This window comes from Nymphaea colorata, chromosome 8 (genome assembly GCF_008831285.2).
Source record: "Nymphaea colorata isolate Beijing-Zhang1983 chromosome 8, ASM883128v2, whole genome shotgun sequence".
Lineage (NCBI taxonomy): Eukaryota > Viridiplantae > Streptophyta > Magnoliopsida > Nymphaeales > Nymphaeaceae > Nymphaea > Nymphaea colorata.
This window is the reverse complement of record NC_045145.1, coordinates 24,187,075-24,204,261: the sequence shown is the minus strand read 5'-3', so window position 1 is coordinate 24,204,261 and position 17,187 is coordinate 24,187,075. Positions and strand designations below refer to the sequence as shown.

Sequence of the window (17,187 nt, the reverse complement as noted above, 5' to 3'; positions counted from 1 at the left end):
GCTTTTAACTAAGGACAAATGCCTTAGGTGCTAAAGTTAGTTGACTTTTTTTATTACTGACAATTAAATCTCTGTACGTGTCGTATTATAAAAATCATGCATGAATGCGGACAAGTAGCAGACAGCAAAGAATAAACACAAAGTTGGTGTAAGTAGTCCTTTATACGTTCCCTGAGGAAAATTACATCATCACTCATAGCAAATTTGTACTATGATGTATGAAATTGATTAAGAGTAATGCCACTTCCATCATGAATAGAGATATGGCACAAAAATTGATGAAAAAATCTATGTCACTAGTGAGTAAGGTGAGAGCGTGATACATCTTAAAAAATTAGGTGCAGCGGTATGGCAGTACGATGAGGATATTTATTAATAGAATAATAGGATGCGGGTTGATAACTTGAGACGGTTTGGTTCTACTTCTCAGATTTGGCTTTGACTTGTGACCCTTGGAAGCAAAACTCTCTTAGACTCCGAACCGGTGATACAGATGTTTGGTCCAATGCCAAGCATGTGGATTAGTAGTTGACAAGAAAATAGATAACAAAGACGGAAAAAAAAAAGGGGAGGAAAAAAATGAGGATAGAACAGAGTGTTGAGGTAGCCATCACCGACCATTTACAGAAATTAAAATATATAAAGAAAAAAGGAACAGTGAGAAAAAAAGGTGAAGGAAACAACACAAAAACATTTTCCTCTTTCTCTCTCAGTTGTCGCCGGAAGCGCTGGAGTCGTCTCCTTTGCCGCCCAACCTCCTGTTGGACGTTGACCTGACGATCGTCTCCGCCACGCACCTCAAGAACGTCAACTGGCGGCGCGGCGCCCTCGCACCCTACGCCGTCGTCTCCTGCTTCGACGAACCCAACTGCCGCCTGCCCACCACCGTCGACTCCTCCGGCGGCACCAAGCCCGTCTAGAACCAGCGGTTTGCTCTCTCTATCTCTGTGTGCCGTCCGTTGCCCATCAGCTTCCTCACCTTTGACATCGTTCACTCCGACGATGACATCCACCCCTCGTCCTCCTCCATCTCTGTTGCATTTCCGCTCGTCGTCGGCTCTGCCCGCCTCCCCCTCGATGACGCCCTCTCGATTCTCCCCGCCTCCTCACTCTCTAGTTACGCCGAGCTCGACTCGGCTCAACGAGCTTGAGCTCGAACTCGAGTCGAACAGACTAACACAAGCTCGAGCTCGACTCGATTATACAAAGTCAAGCTCAAGCTCGACTCTATTATACAATAGTCGAGCTCGAGCGAGCTTAGCTTGACGAGCTTGACTCGCTTAACTCGAATACACAAAACTCTTCTTGCTCGATTAACTCGATTATACAAAGTCCAGCTCGAGCATGTGAAGAAGCACGAAAACGTAGTAATTAGCAAATGAAGCCCAAAAAGGATGGACACAGAAGCACCTGAGTAAGCAGTGGCCAAGATGAATCCATAAATTTTATTAGACATGCAAGAATCAGCCAACCGTGTGAAGCTGAGAACAAACCTAAACCAATAAGTCATCTAAATTAGCCATGTCGCAGATGTAGCTTCAGGATAGACGAAAGAGCAAACTAGTCAGACACAACAATTCAGTGCCAGAAAATATTTGAATTCAGCGTCGTCATATATTGTGATCAGTTGTCGAATGTGGCAGAGTCGGCCCATTCGACTCGTGGATGGCGGCAACAAACGACATCAATTTCCTGCCATGTAAATTCCTCCTCAACACGCTACCACCATTGTTTGTAAATCGCTAACACATCAAGATCACCATAAAACAAGGTCTGGTCAACATTAATAGAAAGATCCAAGAGACACAGCTGACAGCACTTAGCAGGATGAAATGCCTCTTGCCTGACACAAGCCCATCTGTTCCCAATCATCCTCTGCCATGGTTCTTTTAGCATACAGGTAAATTAACCAACCAATGTGCGGAGGGAAGCTGCCAAGACTCTTCATATGTACACAATCCAAAAATTTCCAGTGGTGTGTTCTATTTCCAGAGCCGCAGTTGATGATGTGCATTCTCGTTGTAAAATGATAGATTAGTGACAAAACAACTTAATTATAGAATCAGCACCAGCTGTGAATAGCCAAGGCTGCCTAGGGTGGAATTTGCAATCCAGGACTCCTGTATGGATATGAAAAGAACAGATCCGCGTTCATTATTTTATAATGACTAAACAGGATCTCTATCCTTTTTCAGAAGGAAACATGACATGTTATTTCATACTTATAGTTTCAATTATTTAAAGCAAGAAATCCATGAATGACAACAAAATCAAATGACTGAAACTACAACATGGTAGTTTAGTAGAACTGCACGGTTCTTAATATTCCCTGATGGACTTGGATTACCATAGTTTTTTGTGGCATCAAAAGCAGAGAGAAACTCAAGTCCCTCTCCATATAGAAAAATGTGAGTACTACTGCAACCACACACCAAACATGGAGCATACACGTTGCATATTGAGCATGACTGCATGACAAGAAAAACTCGAATGGTGGAATTCAAAACTTTAACTTAATGAAGACATACATACAAAAATAACCAAAGAACATGCAATAAGAAAACACACACCTCTGCCATTTGCACTTTCATGCCCCTCTAGAATCTCAAGCGCCACAATGCAAGGATTCTCATTAAGATCTGAATACACCATTCCGTGAAAGACATATGCTGAGCAGTCATTCGAACATGAAGCAAACAGTGGATATGAACGATGGAAGGCAACATGATTAATGTCCTTGGAATAATTACTGCAAATTGGAAGCAATTACATTAACCTCAATAAAGGCTTGCCGTCTGTGTCACCATTGTGACAAACACAAATAGCAAATGGAAATCCATCTATACAAAATGATACTAAATCGATCAATTTAGGGTACAAATATAAGAAAATGCAATCTTGCAACTCTCCCGAAAATGCAATTTAGGCAACACAGTATGTTGTGACTTGTACGTTCACAAAGTACACTGAGAAAAATGACAGAGATATACCTTAAAGTGTTTTAGCTTGACGCCATCACGTGTACCATGTTGAGCCCAGCTCACAGGAGAAACTTTATTACCTACCGTATTGTACATTATAAGGACCAACACGCATGAGTTGGCAAAATTAACAGATACAGCATCAGTAGCTCACTTGATTCATCTATCTCAACTGGTGCTGAAACAAGCAGGTCTTTAACCTTCTCTTCATCCTCAGCATTTCCAAGACTTGCATTCAAAAGAACCACATCTTGTCCCTTGAAGCAAGAATAGGTTCAGAACTAAGTGGATTAATGCAATTGAACATCTAATAAATAAAAAATTTCACTAACACAGCAACAGCCAAGATAGGAAGTTCAGAAATTGGATTCCATGCAACATGCAGGATTGGCTCATCAAATTTCCAGTCTCTCAGACATCTACCGGTTTCAATCTCCCAGATACGCACAGTTCCATCAATTGAACCTTCAAACATGAGAATGAAACAATTGACGGTAAGTGTTCAAGATGATGATAATTTATGTGTTCAAGATGATAATTTATCTTACAACTATAGAAAAGAAAACTGTGTTTCATACCAGAAGCAATCAATTGACCAGATGATTCAATAGAAATTGATGTAACAGGCCCTGTGTGGCCCTTGTACTCCAGAAAACAAGTTGTCGGGTATGGTTGCAGGTTTTTCTTGTTTGGAAACTTAGGCTTTAAATCTTCAGGATCAATGTTAAGCTGTAGAAGGCAGAAACAGCAAATAATCATTACAAAAGCTTTTAGTCTTGAGATGACAAACATAAAAAATATGTTTGATGGTGCAGTATATGTCCAAACCAACCCTCTTTTTTCGAGTCCTTGGGCACAAGTAAAAGTCAAGACAACGTTCAAAACATTCTTTGAGATTCATGTAAACAGGAACCTCTCTAAGGAACTCATATCTGCCAACACAAACAATGAGAAAATGAAGAATGCTAAAAATCAACATTAACCACAAAAAGTACTCATCACTTGTCATATATGATGTTCACAAAAAGATGTATAAGCATACCCTCTTGGAATAAATTTTGGAAGGTCCTCCTCAAACATGAGCTCATAAGAATTTATCTCTTCCTTTGTAGGAATAAACTCAACAGAAGGGCGAAATGCCATTTCATGCCCTGCACAAAGCAAAATCCCAAATCCACATAATGAGGAGAAAAAACATAAACTCAACCCACAATTGTCATCATACAAATGGACTTCTATATGAAAGGCTAATTGAACAAGATGATAAAAAGCACAAATAACAGCATTTTCTTCAATTTAAAAGGCATTGAAACTCACTAAGTGTGATGAAAATATAGGGGTTTCAAAGTAATGAAAGTCATCGTTAGATTAAGTCTTCGTTAGATTAAGCCTCCAAGCTAATCTGTGCTCCATGCAACTAATCAAATAACTATAAACTCTGAATGCATTGAAAACTGGGAGAGAAAAGCAAACACTGGAGGACTTCCGAAAATGAAACAATGGCAAGGCACTATACCTGATATAGATGCTCTCGCTTGGAGGTTGCATTACATGGAGGCAGTTGCAGTCTGGTCCTTTGGTCGTCTCGTCTGGTCGACGGAAGAGGGAAGACGGGAAGAGATAGAGCAGACAGGAAGAGAGAGCAGTTGGAAAGACGGAAGGCCGAGCCGCCGAACGTCGTCATCGCCGATCAGATTCCTTTCCATCCCTAGGCTCTCTCGTCTTCTCACACCAGCTTTGTCAAGCATTAGAGAAGTCTAGGCTACCATAGCAGAACCAGCCATACCTCCACTCCCCCACTGCTTGCAAGATGCCTTTGTTCTGGCACCAGCCACTAGAGGTCATAGGTTTCAACTTACTCTCTACAGAAGCATGCGATAGGCCCTTTGGCGGCCTTGGCCCTCAGGACTCCAATCGCCTGTTCACCCCTAAGGCTTCACTTAATGAAGAATCCAACCCTTTCTTATGACGAAGGATATGATATCTGTTGGGCATCTGCTCCCCCAACTTCTCATCATTTTGATACCAACTCCTTCTCTTCGTTATCTTTGACGTGCAATCATTTTTTGTCAAACTTACTATCTTTTGTTGCTCCTTGCTCAGGTTCCGTTAAGCTACAAGCAGACGCACTCGAAGAGGGAAGGCAGCAGCTCGAAGGTCGTGGTTGCCGGAAGACTCGAAGAGGGAAGGCAGCAGCTCGAAGGTCGTGGTCGCCAGAAGAATCGAAGAGGGAAGGCAGTAGCGAGAGAGCAGACGGAAAGGCAAAAGCGAAAAGACGGAAGGGGGAGAGCGAAAATGCGACGTGAAGAGAAAACGAAAGAAACCAGCGCGACCAAGCAAGAAATCATTGGCAAGATCCAACAATCAAAGAATCCAAGAACCCGGGACCGTGCCTTCCCTTTCTAATCCCCTCGCACGGTCGCCAAAGCAATCGCACGGCGACGAGAAAGAAACCCCGAGAAACGTTTAGGCGCTCTTAACGAAGAACCCTTCCCATAAAGAACGGAGTCTTCTCCTCCCATAAAGAACCGAGATCTGCGCACGGACATCGTAAAAAGAAGCGACGGAAGGCAGGAAAGACCCACTCAGAGGCTCACCTCGGGGTCTGCTGACAGCCGACAACGCGAAAGCTGCCGTGCCAGATTCCGGCGACCCCGTCGGCAATCCAATGACGGAAGTCGGAGGCAGACGCGGTGGCAAAAGAAGACATGGAAGAAGAAGTGGGAGGGCAAGAAGGTTGGAGTTGATATTTATAGTGATGAGGTGTGGGGGGAAGCCAAGAGGTAGAGGGAGGGGGTAGAGCCTGAGCCTCGCGACGCTCGGGCGTTTGCTCTTGGGCTTACGTTCGTGGGCCCCCCCTTTTAAAGGCCACCAACCAGCGGTGTGGGAGAACGGCTGTGGGTCCCACCGTCACATTTTTACACCGTATTTTTCCAATTCCTGTGGTATTTTTCCAATTCCTGTGGTAGAAAGAACTCACATTCAAAAAATACAAAAACGCAAAAAAAACTTTTTTAATGTTTACACTGTATTTTTTTTTTTATTTGGTCGGGGTGGAGCCATGGCGTAGGGCACCCACCCTCCGCTCTCCTGATCCAAAGATTTGTGAGGTTTACATATATGTGTATATGTAAAGAAGTTAGTATATGTAAAATACAAATAAAAAAAGTATTGTAGCTGCTGAAAACAAGAAGTTGAGAGGCAGCTATTCTAGTGGTAGATTTTGTCGCATATGTAATTTAGAACTCGGAGCTGTACAAATCGAATTCTAAGTCACATTATTTTTCATTCTTAAGTTTGATTATATTCTCAAGTAACATTTTTTTAATACATCAATGTGACCTCAAAGATTTAATATAAAGATCATCTTTATCAACGACAATGTTTGATTTAATTAAAAAAGTGTACTATAGAAAATTTATACACTAAACGCATTGGCTCAAATGGTGTTCAAATTTGATCAATGAACGAATCGGCTTAGTTTTCATGTTTCAGGCTGATTAAAATAATGCTCTTCTTCACAGTCAAACCTCATCGTCTTGACTAATTAAGCCACTAACTCCCATCAATTTTACGAGTATCAGATTTAAGTTCATAATGTTACACAAAACAAACCGGTGTATATATTCTCAAAAAGCAATTGTTTTTCACAATATAAACAGAATATAGAACCATGGGCTCTTGCGTCCATAAATGCTCAAAGGAGAGATTTTGAGTGAGAGGTAGGGAAACCCCTAGTATTCAGCATTTTTTTATAGTTCCTACGATTCAAAAGGCTAGCGATCATGAAAATCAAATTGATGACTATGCTTTCATTAGCCAAAAAATAGAGATTAAATTATCGTTGTACTATTGGATTACCGTTGTGTTAAAAAAGTAAAAATATTCACTGTCATGTTTACTTAGATCCAAACATATAAATGTGCTTAAACCCGCTGCTTGCTTATGATGAAAAATGCTTTGGCTTGAATTCCATTTATAAAAAGAAAGGCTGATGAAATAATGTGTTCTTGAAGAAAAAGAAAATAGAAATCATTTAATTCACAGAATATTTTATACACATATGGTTCTGAATTTATAGAACTGAGTAATCGATTATTCCTTGACTTGGTCAACGCAGTACATAGTTATTTCTCAGTGGGATTTTTTAGATTGTATTCGTCCTTTACCAACTTGGACTTAATTCGATGACATGTGATGTGATTGGACTCAAATTAGCATTTATAGTTCGAGCATGAAGGGCTTTTTGGTCATTTTAAACCTAAAGCACCCATTTCCTGTTCTGTCCTATTAGATATGAAAAGAATTTGATATCTGATTAACAAATCAATTGGATTCAGTTTTTTAAAATGATATCTAGTCCGATTCCGATTTAGATTTAACTTAATAAGTGGTCAAATCTAAATTTGGATCAGACAAAATTTAACTTCTAGACTGTGGTTTGGATTTGGTTTAAAACTCAGATTTGGATTCCGATACCATTCTAAAAATTAGATTTGGATAGGATTTCAATTTGTAAATTTAGATTTGGATAGCGTATCCTTTTAACATTCGAATCCGAATATATGAACATCGCAAAAACTGAATATTCCAATTTCGCTCGATCGTTCTCGTCCGGCTGCAGAGAGAGCAAAGATCCAGTTCGGAAGAACCTTCATCCCTTTTGAAGGTGGAAGGGAAGGAGAATAAAAAAGGGAAGAGATAGCTTGAGATGAGAAGCAGGCAAGGCAAGAGACGGAGGCGGGAGTGTGGGCAGGTGAATTTTGTGTCCTCAACTCCCGAATGGCTCGAAGTAGCATCTCCTCTCGTTGCCGGACGGAAAGAATTGCTTTTGCAGAGAGAGGTCAAGTGAAGGATAAAGGGCGAGCTGGTATGGAGCAGGGAGGCTATTGGGAGAGTGAAGCTAAGTCTAGAATACTTTTTTCGCCATGTATGGCTCTGCCATTGTCAGTTACTGTCTGCCTTGCTTAATTTCCAAACCATGTCTGGTTATTTTGCTCCCTACTTCAATTTCATCAACATGATTGGAAAGCATCGTTTCATAAATTGCCAACAGCATCGAGCTCCACCCCCATGGCTTGGAGCTTAGACTTGAGAAACTCTCAAGCGGAGGAGGATCTAATCGTTCATCAATGGAGGAAGAAGAATCATGCAGTTGACTAGTTCCGGTTCATCTCATAGATCTGAAGGTTAAGTGTGAGACTCGGGTAAGTTTCAATTGAAGTGTCCAATCTGTATATAGTTCACGATGTTTTTAATATGCATGGAACACTTTTTTGAAACTCAACCTTTCTTCCATCTCTAAATTGGAATAATCGGTACGATAAATCCATCGACCCTGGGACTTATTTGTCATGGATTTGCTCTTAGGACAGAAGCTGGGCACCAAAAAGTAAGACCTATCCCAATCAGTCCCCAAGTTTTTCAGTTTCGTGGACAGAAAAGCCCGATATAGCTGATTTCTTGATTAATCAATATATGTTCAGCTTAGATCTTAGTTTACAAATGTGTGATAATTAATGTTGGTCTGATTTTAGCAACCGGCACCTGACCACCATCAAACGATCTTGTGTCACAAGGTAATTAATTAGGAGAGTTCAATACTTACTTATCTTCTAACCATTGAAATCCAATTCTAGAACTGCGCAAATAGCTTGTTCTATAAGCTTAAAGCTTGGCCTGCGGCAGATGAAAACTATTGAAAAATAATGATAAACATTGTCGATTACAATTAACAAAAAAAAGTATACATATGGAAAAGGAAAAAGTTCAAAGAGAAAGTGGGAATTTATTCGAAAACTGCACATGCATGTACAGTCATTGATATATTTTCTTTCTAGTCAACAAGAAAGGAGTGTTGAATGTATAATCAAAATCTCAACTATTAGGTGTATGATTGTGAACCAACTAGGCTAATTTTTTTTCCTTTTCATTCTTTTACATGATCAAGCGAACATAATATTTGAAAAGTTCCTCTACTTTTGTGTTTATATAAATAAGCCTTTATAGTATTTGCTTTTCTTTTTGTTTTCCTTTCATTTTCATCTTTTAGCTTCTTCTGTTTTTCCCTTCATATGTGTCACATATAAGAAATCAAGAGCCAGCGGTTGGGTTATTTAACAGTTGGTTTTGAATGTTTCTTCACCTTCATTACGTGGAAATCTTGCGATGATCCTCTGCTCGCAAACCTGGTTATATGCACAGGCTCCCGTGAATGTCAAGTACCCCTAAAAGTAGGTTAGGGAGCCAATGCAAGTGGGCCAGAAGGCCACTTGTCTTTTTCTTAAAGGTTGTGCACCTTGTCTTTTTCTTAAAGGTTGTGCACCGTGCACGCCGTGCACTTAACCTGCTCTCTTCTGTTGGTGGGATTAACTCACCTTAGCAGTCGGATCATCCTCCTATACCTGAAGCTCCATCTTTAAGAAGAATTTTGTACCCTAAAACACGAGAGGTGATTATATGCACCAAGGTGCACTGTACAGGCCCAATGCATGACATGTGTTCTCTTGGCCCAGAAGAACATGTTATGGACATGGGTTTGTGCAGAGTACACAAATCTACAAGCCTACGCATATATCAGCATCATCAGTACCCCTGACTCATATAGGGCTGTTCAACAAACTTTTGCTTAAAAATTAACATTCAACGTTAAAAGGTACTTAATAAAGCGAAAAATAGTAAAAATTTTCATACTTTCAAGTGCCAATATTGAGGACAGTGTGAACAGTGAAATGTTTCAATGGTTCAAACATTTCCGTAGTGATCAAGGCAGCATATTTTTAAGATAGTAGGCGCACCAGTTGGAACCATTTTGTAAGACCAACAGTTATTTGTAAGATTTCAGATGTCAAAGCTGGAGATAGTTGAATCCGCCCATTTTGCACCAAATTTTGCTTGTAAAAAAAAAGAAAAAAAAAAAAAAACTTCGGTTTCCTCTTGATAATAAATTTGACATCAGTCGTCCTAGAACAGATAAAAATGAGCAAGCTGTTCATGAAATTCACCACTCCGCTGCCCAAGCGGGAGGTAAATTATATTTTCACTAGGGACGGGCAACGGATCCCAAGCACATGCCTGTCATGTTTTCTGGTTCCCAACTTAGATCAGGTCGAGTATGGAACCCGAAAGATGTTAGGAATGAGGGCTTCTCTTTCTCTCCTTAGATGAAGAAGAAAAAGAAAAGAACACACACAGACTTTAGAGACCAAAACTCTCCATGTCTACGGCTGCACAAGTTTTTTTACTAATTCAAAATCAAGAATACAAGACATCCATCTCAAATCTCAAATGGGGATTAGGGCAATACTGTAAAATGATAACATTACAATAATAACCTTAAGAAAAATTAGGGAAGCCTATTAAGTAGGCATCAAACGTCCCACTCTAATAAAATATATTAAAATATATTAAGACGCGGTTTGGCAATCCTGTTACTGTTTCATGCATCTGCCCTAAAAGTTGGAGTAAATACATGGAACACTTCTTAAAATATCCTATGGAGAGAGCATTGGGTTTTGGAGTGTTTGGTTGACAAAATATGGTTTTGTAGGAAGAAGTAAAAATCTAACCCTCTCAAGCTATTCATGAAATTCCAAGTTTCGTGTTCGTCATGCCAAAAAAAAAAAACACCAAGTTTGCAAAACTCATTACGAAAACTTTCAGAGTGTCATCTAAAAACACCCCCTCATAAGTTTTGGTTGAGGAGTTCCTAATAGACCTTTCAAAAAAGCATAAATGAAATGACATAGGGATATTAAACCGATTAATGATCAGAGCATCAATACAAGAATAAGTGATTGGAGATAACTCACATATAAATAAATAAAGAAAATTGTAGGATTGCATGGCAATTGCCCATATAAACTCACATGTGTCTCCACCATTGAAGAAGACAGTATGTCGTTGCCTGTTGTTGGGAATATAGTGATGTAAACCTGGTCAACTTCTATATTCGAAACAACGCCCCATTATTTCCCATGCTTTGGTCAAACTTCGTATAGAAATGAATCTACATGATTCACTATTTAAAAATATAATAAATTCGGAACTGGCAGCAAGCATTTCCCATTTTATGGTCAATCGTGAGTTCAACTTCATAAAAATTGAATTTACATGCCGGTCATTACGTAAGAATCAACTTTGGGATCGATAGAATTCATGTGTTAGACTTGTCACAAAAACTACCTCATTGAGTGAAGGCATCTTCAATTTTGTGCAAAGACTTCCTTCCAATATTCCTTTTTATTTTTGCTTCGGGGGTGAATTCATGTGGACTTGAAGCACGTCTTCAGTTCAAAATCTTAAAATCTGTAGGGATGTTATACTCTTGTAGCATATAAAATGGTGGGTGAAGCCAAAGATCTCACCACCATATGTCGATGCAACTTTAGATTGTAAGGGTAAAAGGAATGACAAAAACTTCGTTTCTGACTCAAATGGTGGGTTAACCGTTAGATTCACCCAACAAAATCTTTCTATTTTCATTTTCAAAGACATTTTTTTTCCTTTCCTTACTTTTTTTTTCCTTTTTTGTAGTTATATCAATCACCCAAACACGACAGAACCTGACAGGTTCACATGACTTGCGATTATAATTTATGAGGAAAAACAGATATAACCTTTCCAACGACATTCATCAAAAGCGTCCATGTGGGCCTTACTTACTAAATGCAGATCAAGTCGAAACTTTCAACATTTAAGTGAAAGTTCGGACGTTTAAAAGAATTGCAGAGGTGTATTACTAGTCCCGTGTAGAATGCAGAACAACAAATTGGAAGTTTAATATTTTATACAAGTGCAGAGGTCTATTATTAGTTCTGCGCCCAATACTTTTTATTAGCTTGCTGCTAATTGTTCTATTGTCGCCGCAGAATATCACAGAGTTCTCTCATCCTGAGTTGTCGCTCTTTGCGTGAGTCGATCCTTGCCATGCCATTCCTCTTATTTTTTTGCACTCCCATGGACTCATTTTAAATAATTTTGAATAGGAAGTTAATTTTAGCTATAAGAAAATCAATTAACCCATTGGAAGATTCACAAGTCCGACCAGATTAGCTTCTTTTTTATTATCTCCTGTTCGTAAAATGTTTTTTGGTTTCAAGGAAATTATTTGGATCTATTTTTTACGAAAAGCTAGTGGCAATATTATCGTATGACTGAATATTTAGAAGCACAGCATTGGAAGACTGATATTGTGATATCCACCCTCATGAAAAATCTCACCAGCACAATACAAATGACTGTTAGATAAACTTCCGATGCAACCTTGTTGGGAGATGTGGCTCTCCACCTTTTACAAAAAGCTGGTGGCAACCTTGTTGGAATATGAAGAAGAAACAGGCTTTTACGTGGTTCGGCTTATTTCCCTACATCCAGGAGAAAATCCAGGAGAGAGAAAAGGAGCTTTCTTCTTATTCATTGTTCTTATTCATTGTTCTGTATTAGTTTACAGCAGCGATACATCTCTTTATATAGTTTTGCATACTTAAGATAGAAAAATCCTCCTCCAGCAGATATCGATAGACTTGATTGATTCCAAAAAACTTTTGGAGGATTGATGCGATCGATGCCAATAATCTTGGAGAGGATTTTCCTTCATTATCCAAGATTGCCTCCTTATCTCTATGCAACGAACAGCTGGCCCATTGATTAACCTGTTGATTAACGTCTTCATCCTTCAGTTGCTTTCATTAATTGCAGGAATGATACCAACCGCCGCCGTCTCTTCTTACTGTAAAAGAAAAACCTTTTTGAAGCCGCCCTCTCCCCCACGAGAAGAAACAGCTACTCCTTCCTTCCCCTCAACATTTAATGCCACAGAGTTCGGGGGTTGGGAGACGGCGACGTCCTTCCCACCCTTCGCCTGTCGGACAAGACAATCGTACCTGTTACTCATGGCCCTCGCCCTCTCGTAAATCCTTTCTCTGCTTCTGCTTCTGCTTCTTCTCTTTCATTTCCTTAAACACACACGCTAATGGCTGCATGATATGAAAGCTACAAGGAATGCAACCAGAAGCAAAGGAAGAGAAAAAAATTAAACAAAAATGTCGGCCAAAAAATAGTTTCATACTGCTCTGTTTGCCAAACAGACCCATTATAGGTTCGCATGAGTTTTGCCGCTCCAAGTTCATGGGTCATAGACTTTGGAGTTGCTGGCGGCATACTACATGGCATGCGAGTTGGTTGCTGTGGAATGATACATTTTTAGAGATGCAAGCTTACCCTGGTTAGGTCCTTCGTGAAGTCTAGATCTCACGGTTAGACTAAAGCAATAGTAGAAAAGGTCATGGTAAGCTTAGCCCATATTTAGTTTGATTTAAAAACGGAAGCCCTTACAGTGGAAACCCTTTTAATTATCTGATGGAAGGGAAGGGCTCATGTGGTGAATAATGGATCCACCAGCCTGTCAAGAGCGTGGCCCTGAAACTATTTTTTTGTTGATATTTTTGCTTAATTTCTTCTTTTCTTTTGCTTCTGGTTGCGTTCCTTGTAGCTTTCATATCATGCAGCCATTAGCGTGTGTGTTTAAGGAAATGAAAGAGAAGAAGCAGACGCAGAAACAGAGCAACGATTCACGAGAGGGCGAGGGCCATGAGTAACAGGTAGGATTGTCTTGTCCGATAGGCGAAGGGTGGGAAGGACGTCGCCGTCTCCCAACCCACGAATTCTCGGGGAAGGAAGGAGTGGGAAGTGGTAGCTGTTTCCTTCTAGTGGGGGAGAGGGCGGCTTCAAAAAAGTTTTTCTTTTGCAGTAAGAAGAGACGGCGGTGGGTATCATTCCTGCAATTAATGAAAGCAACTGAAGGATGAAAATCAACAGGTTAATCAATGGGCCAGCTGCATCAATTAGGACTGGAGATTCCAATAATTGCATCAAACCAGTATTTGGGTGCCCTTCCTCAAACATGAATCTCATTTTGTGGGTGGGCAATTGACCACTTGGTGGCGATGTGCTTGTTTGCTTGTTGATGAAACAAAATTATGGTAAACAGTTTGAGAGAGAGAGAGACAAAAAAAAAGTTTATGTGTATAATATGTTTCAAAGTTTATGAAGTTGCCCATGAAAAACATAGGCTTAGTTGGGGATAGAGGATATCTTAAAAAGTGGTTCCGAACTTTTCCTACTCTATTTCTTTATTATATTCGACAAAAATGGACGTGGGCTTTTTAGGGGCAGGAATCTATCTAATTAGAACAAAGTAAAAAAATCATTGTGAATTAATGGAATAGTAAAAGCATGAAATTTTCAAGACTTATATACCAGCTTTTGTTACTTTGGGGTTGAACCACCTGTTAACAATCTCACAAATAAAGAGGAACAATGCATAGTGAATGAGATGAGATGAAGTCATTAGCCACCACGATGGTCTTCATAAGGCGCTCCTCAGTATGCCTTTTGCCTACCCAACAAACTATAACTAAACGAGATAATATATAGCATTACAAGCAATGAGAGTCATACATTGAACCGTGGAACTCATACATATGGCTTTGAACGTTTCAGATTAATGTGTAGTAAAGTTGAAAAATATCGCTTTGGATGGTCGCCAATGTGAAGCAATGGGCGATTTATAGTACTTAGTATATGATACTTTTATGGAAGAATTATTTTGTAGGTGACCAAATAAGGAATGAGGGAAATGTGAAAATAAATTTCTTATTTCTTTTTAAATAAATTGAGAAAATTTGCTGTCTTTAGTAAACTCTAGATTGTGCAATCTTCACTTGTCATAATAGTTGACACCATTCCTTCTTTAGTTTGTCTTACAAATCTTTCATGATTAATGTCAATTAGTGTCAAAGTTGAATATGTAAGAAGACAAAAGCAAGAAAGATTATTTTTGTCCCCTTCTTTACAAAGCAACAATTGATTGATAGCATTTCAACATACCAAGAAAATGTAGTTGGTGGGAATGCTTGAAAAGAAAAAGGGAAAGATTATAAATTGCAATTGCCTTGGCTACCTACCCAAGTTACTGGGAACGTTCCTGCGCCACCAAGTAGAAATGTCTTGCCTGATCTTCTTTACATGGTGATTTTCACTAATAAATAATGAAAATAAGAAAAAATCGACATGTTTAGACTAAAAACAAAAGCAATATGGCTACCATCAACACTGTTTGCTCACTTTTAAGCACGATGAATTTGTCCGCAAGAAGTTTCTAGACTAACATGACATTCTTACATTTCAAGATAGTGGATGCTCCATATTGCTTCCACATACTACACATGTACCAGCTAGTTGAATCCCGAAGTGTTGAAGCTTCTCAAAAATTCATAGCCACTCATCCAGAGCAAGGAAGAGAGCCCACTTGCCTTTTGGAATGGCCACATTCCTTCACTTCTTTGTACCACAATCATGTGGCATTGGGTATCCGATTGCCCTACTTAAGGATTTCAGCTCGGAAGTTCCCCATATGTAGCAGCATGTTCTCTCTCTCTTATATGATCTTAATGTATCTTAAAATGTGATGAGCCAAAAAAGACCGAAAGAACTCTCCTTTGCCGTTGTTTGCTCCTATGGTCCAGAGCCTACGTAGAAAGCATAGCATGACATCGTTGCTAAGCTTCACACACCCACCATTTGCAATTTAGGGGAGTTGCGCCCATAGAAATCCACTAGTTCTATCAGCTATGCTATGCATATGGTGGGGCTGAATCCATTTGGAGGAGAACTTTCATGTGCCTTCATGTCCATGTACTGAATGAAAGCTTCCACAACTGAAATACCGATGAAACTTGCGCCTTCATTCTCCCGCTAGTTCATTTTTTGTGTCATGCAACATTAAACACATAGTTGAATAAATTTAAAAGCAATGGTCCAACAACCTGTTTTGCTTTCATTTCTATTAAAAGAAATGTGTCTGAGGCTGATTTCTACGTGAGAGTTAGGGATGTCAATATATCTGGTCTGAATCGGATATCCAATCGATCCGATCCGAAAAAATCGGATATGAAAAAAAAAATTAATATCCGATTAATAAATCAAATCAGATTCGGATCCGATCGGATTCGTATTTGGATTCAGATATACATAAATATCCAATCCGATTTGGATACAGGTTAGATCAGATTCGTTTTTAGACAAATATCCAGTATTTATTGCTATTAAATTTTGAAAACTGGCAAAATCTGGTTCAAAATTCGGATTTGGATATAAATATATAAATCAAATTTGGATTGTAAAATCGGATTTCAGATTCGGATATGAATTTTCTTTATTCGAATTTGAATCTGAACATATGAACATCCAAAAAATGGATATGATTAAGGATATGTCCGAATCTGATCCAATAACATCCCTAATGAGAGTACTGCTACATGGAGGACATTGGGAGCGTCTTATTTTTGCAAATTTGCTCTAGAAATTTAAAAAACAAGAATAAATGGTGGCCATATAATGTGTCAAACCCTACTTCCTAGGCTTATTTCCTCTTTTTCCTCCTTATTAAACCCGGCAGGGTGGCAGAGACCTGAAAAATAAATAATACATACAGCAAGAAGAAGGAAAAGGATTGACCCGATGATATGTGTGGTAGTTGCCCCACACAAACACACAAACATATTTGTTTTTACATTGTTTCCATATTTCTACCCCTTTAAAATTCAGACCTTACATACTATTACCCCCAAACTAGAAATGTCTGGCTCCACTCCTGTGGGTCACTCATTAATTTTATGAATAATTTCTTTAGATTAAAAAAATTGTATAAACATTTGCTTGCAGTCTCACCGATCAAATTACATCGTAAATCACCAAAAATGCAATACAAAGAATTGAGTTTGATATATTTTATATACGCATAATAATAGTATCATTGAAAAAAATGTAAATTCGTAACTGCTACTTAGTATCGGCAATGGGTTTGAAAGAAAATTTTCATTTCGTGCAGTATTATAACTTTCAGCTGAAAGGACATGGAGCCAAGTCATTGACAGCCACAGTCGGATGTCAATAGATTGAATTCGGATAAGATATACCCTTAAATATATTCACTTTTTCATATATTCACATATTTGGATTCAAATACAAATAAACAAAAGTTATATCCAAATATGAATCTGAATCTGAATCTGAACTTGATTTTTATATTCCTATCCCAATCTGAATTTTGAACAGGTTTTTACCAATTTTCAAAAAGTAATAGCATTAGATAGAGGATATTTGTCTAAAAGTAAATTTAAATATGAATCTGATCGAAATTGTC

At 38.9% G+C, this 17,187-nt stretch overlaps 1 protein-coding gene across 1 annotated transcript; it reads right to left on the bottom strand.

The window, feature by feature from the left end:
* Positions 1 to 1,003: 1,003 nt before the first annotated feature.
* LOC116258578 (ribosome biogenesis protein BOP1 homolog) lies at positions 1,004 to 4,528 on the bottom strand (the record flags this gene model as incomplete). Its single annotated transcript, XM_050079370.1, has 8 exons — positions 1,004 to 2,120; positions 2,571 to 2,766; positions 3,080 to 3,238; positions 3,316 to 3,446; positions 3,560 to 3,710; positions 3,814 to 3,913; positions 4,024 to 4,132; positions 4,498 to 4,528. Coding segments are annotated over 8 exons (963 nt in total), but the record flags the coding sequence as incomplete, so codon positions are not given.
* Between the last annotated feature and the right edge of the window lie 12,659 nt (positions 4,529 to 17,187).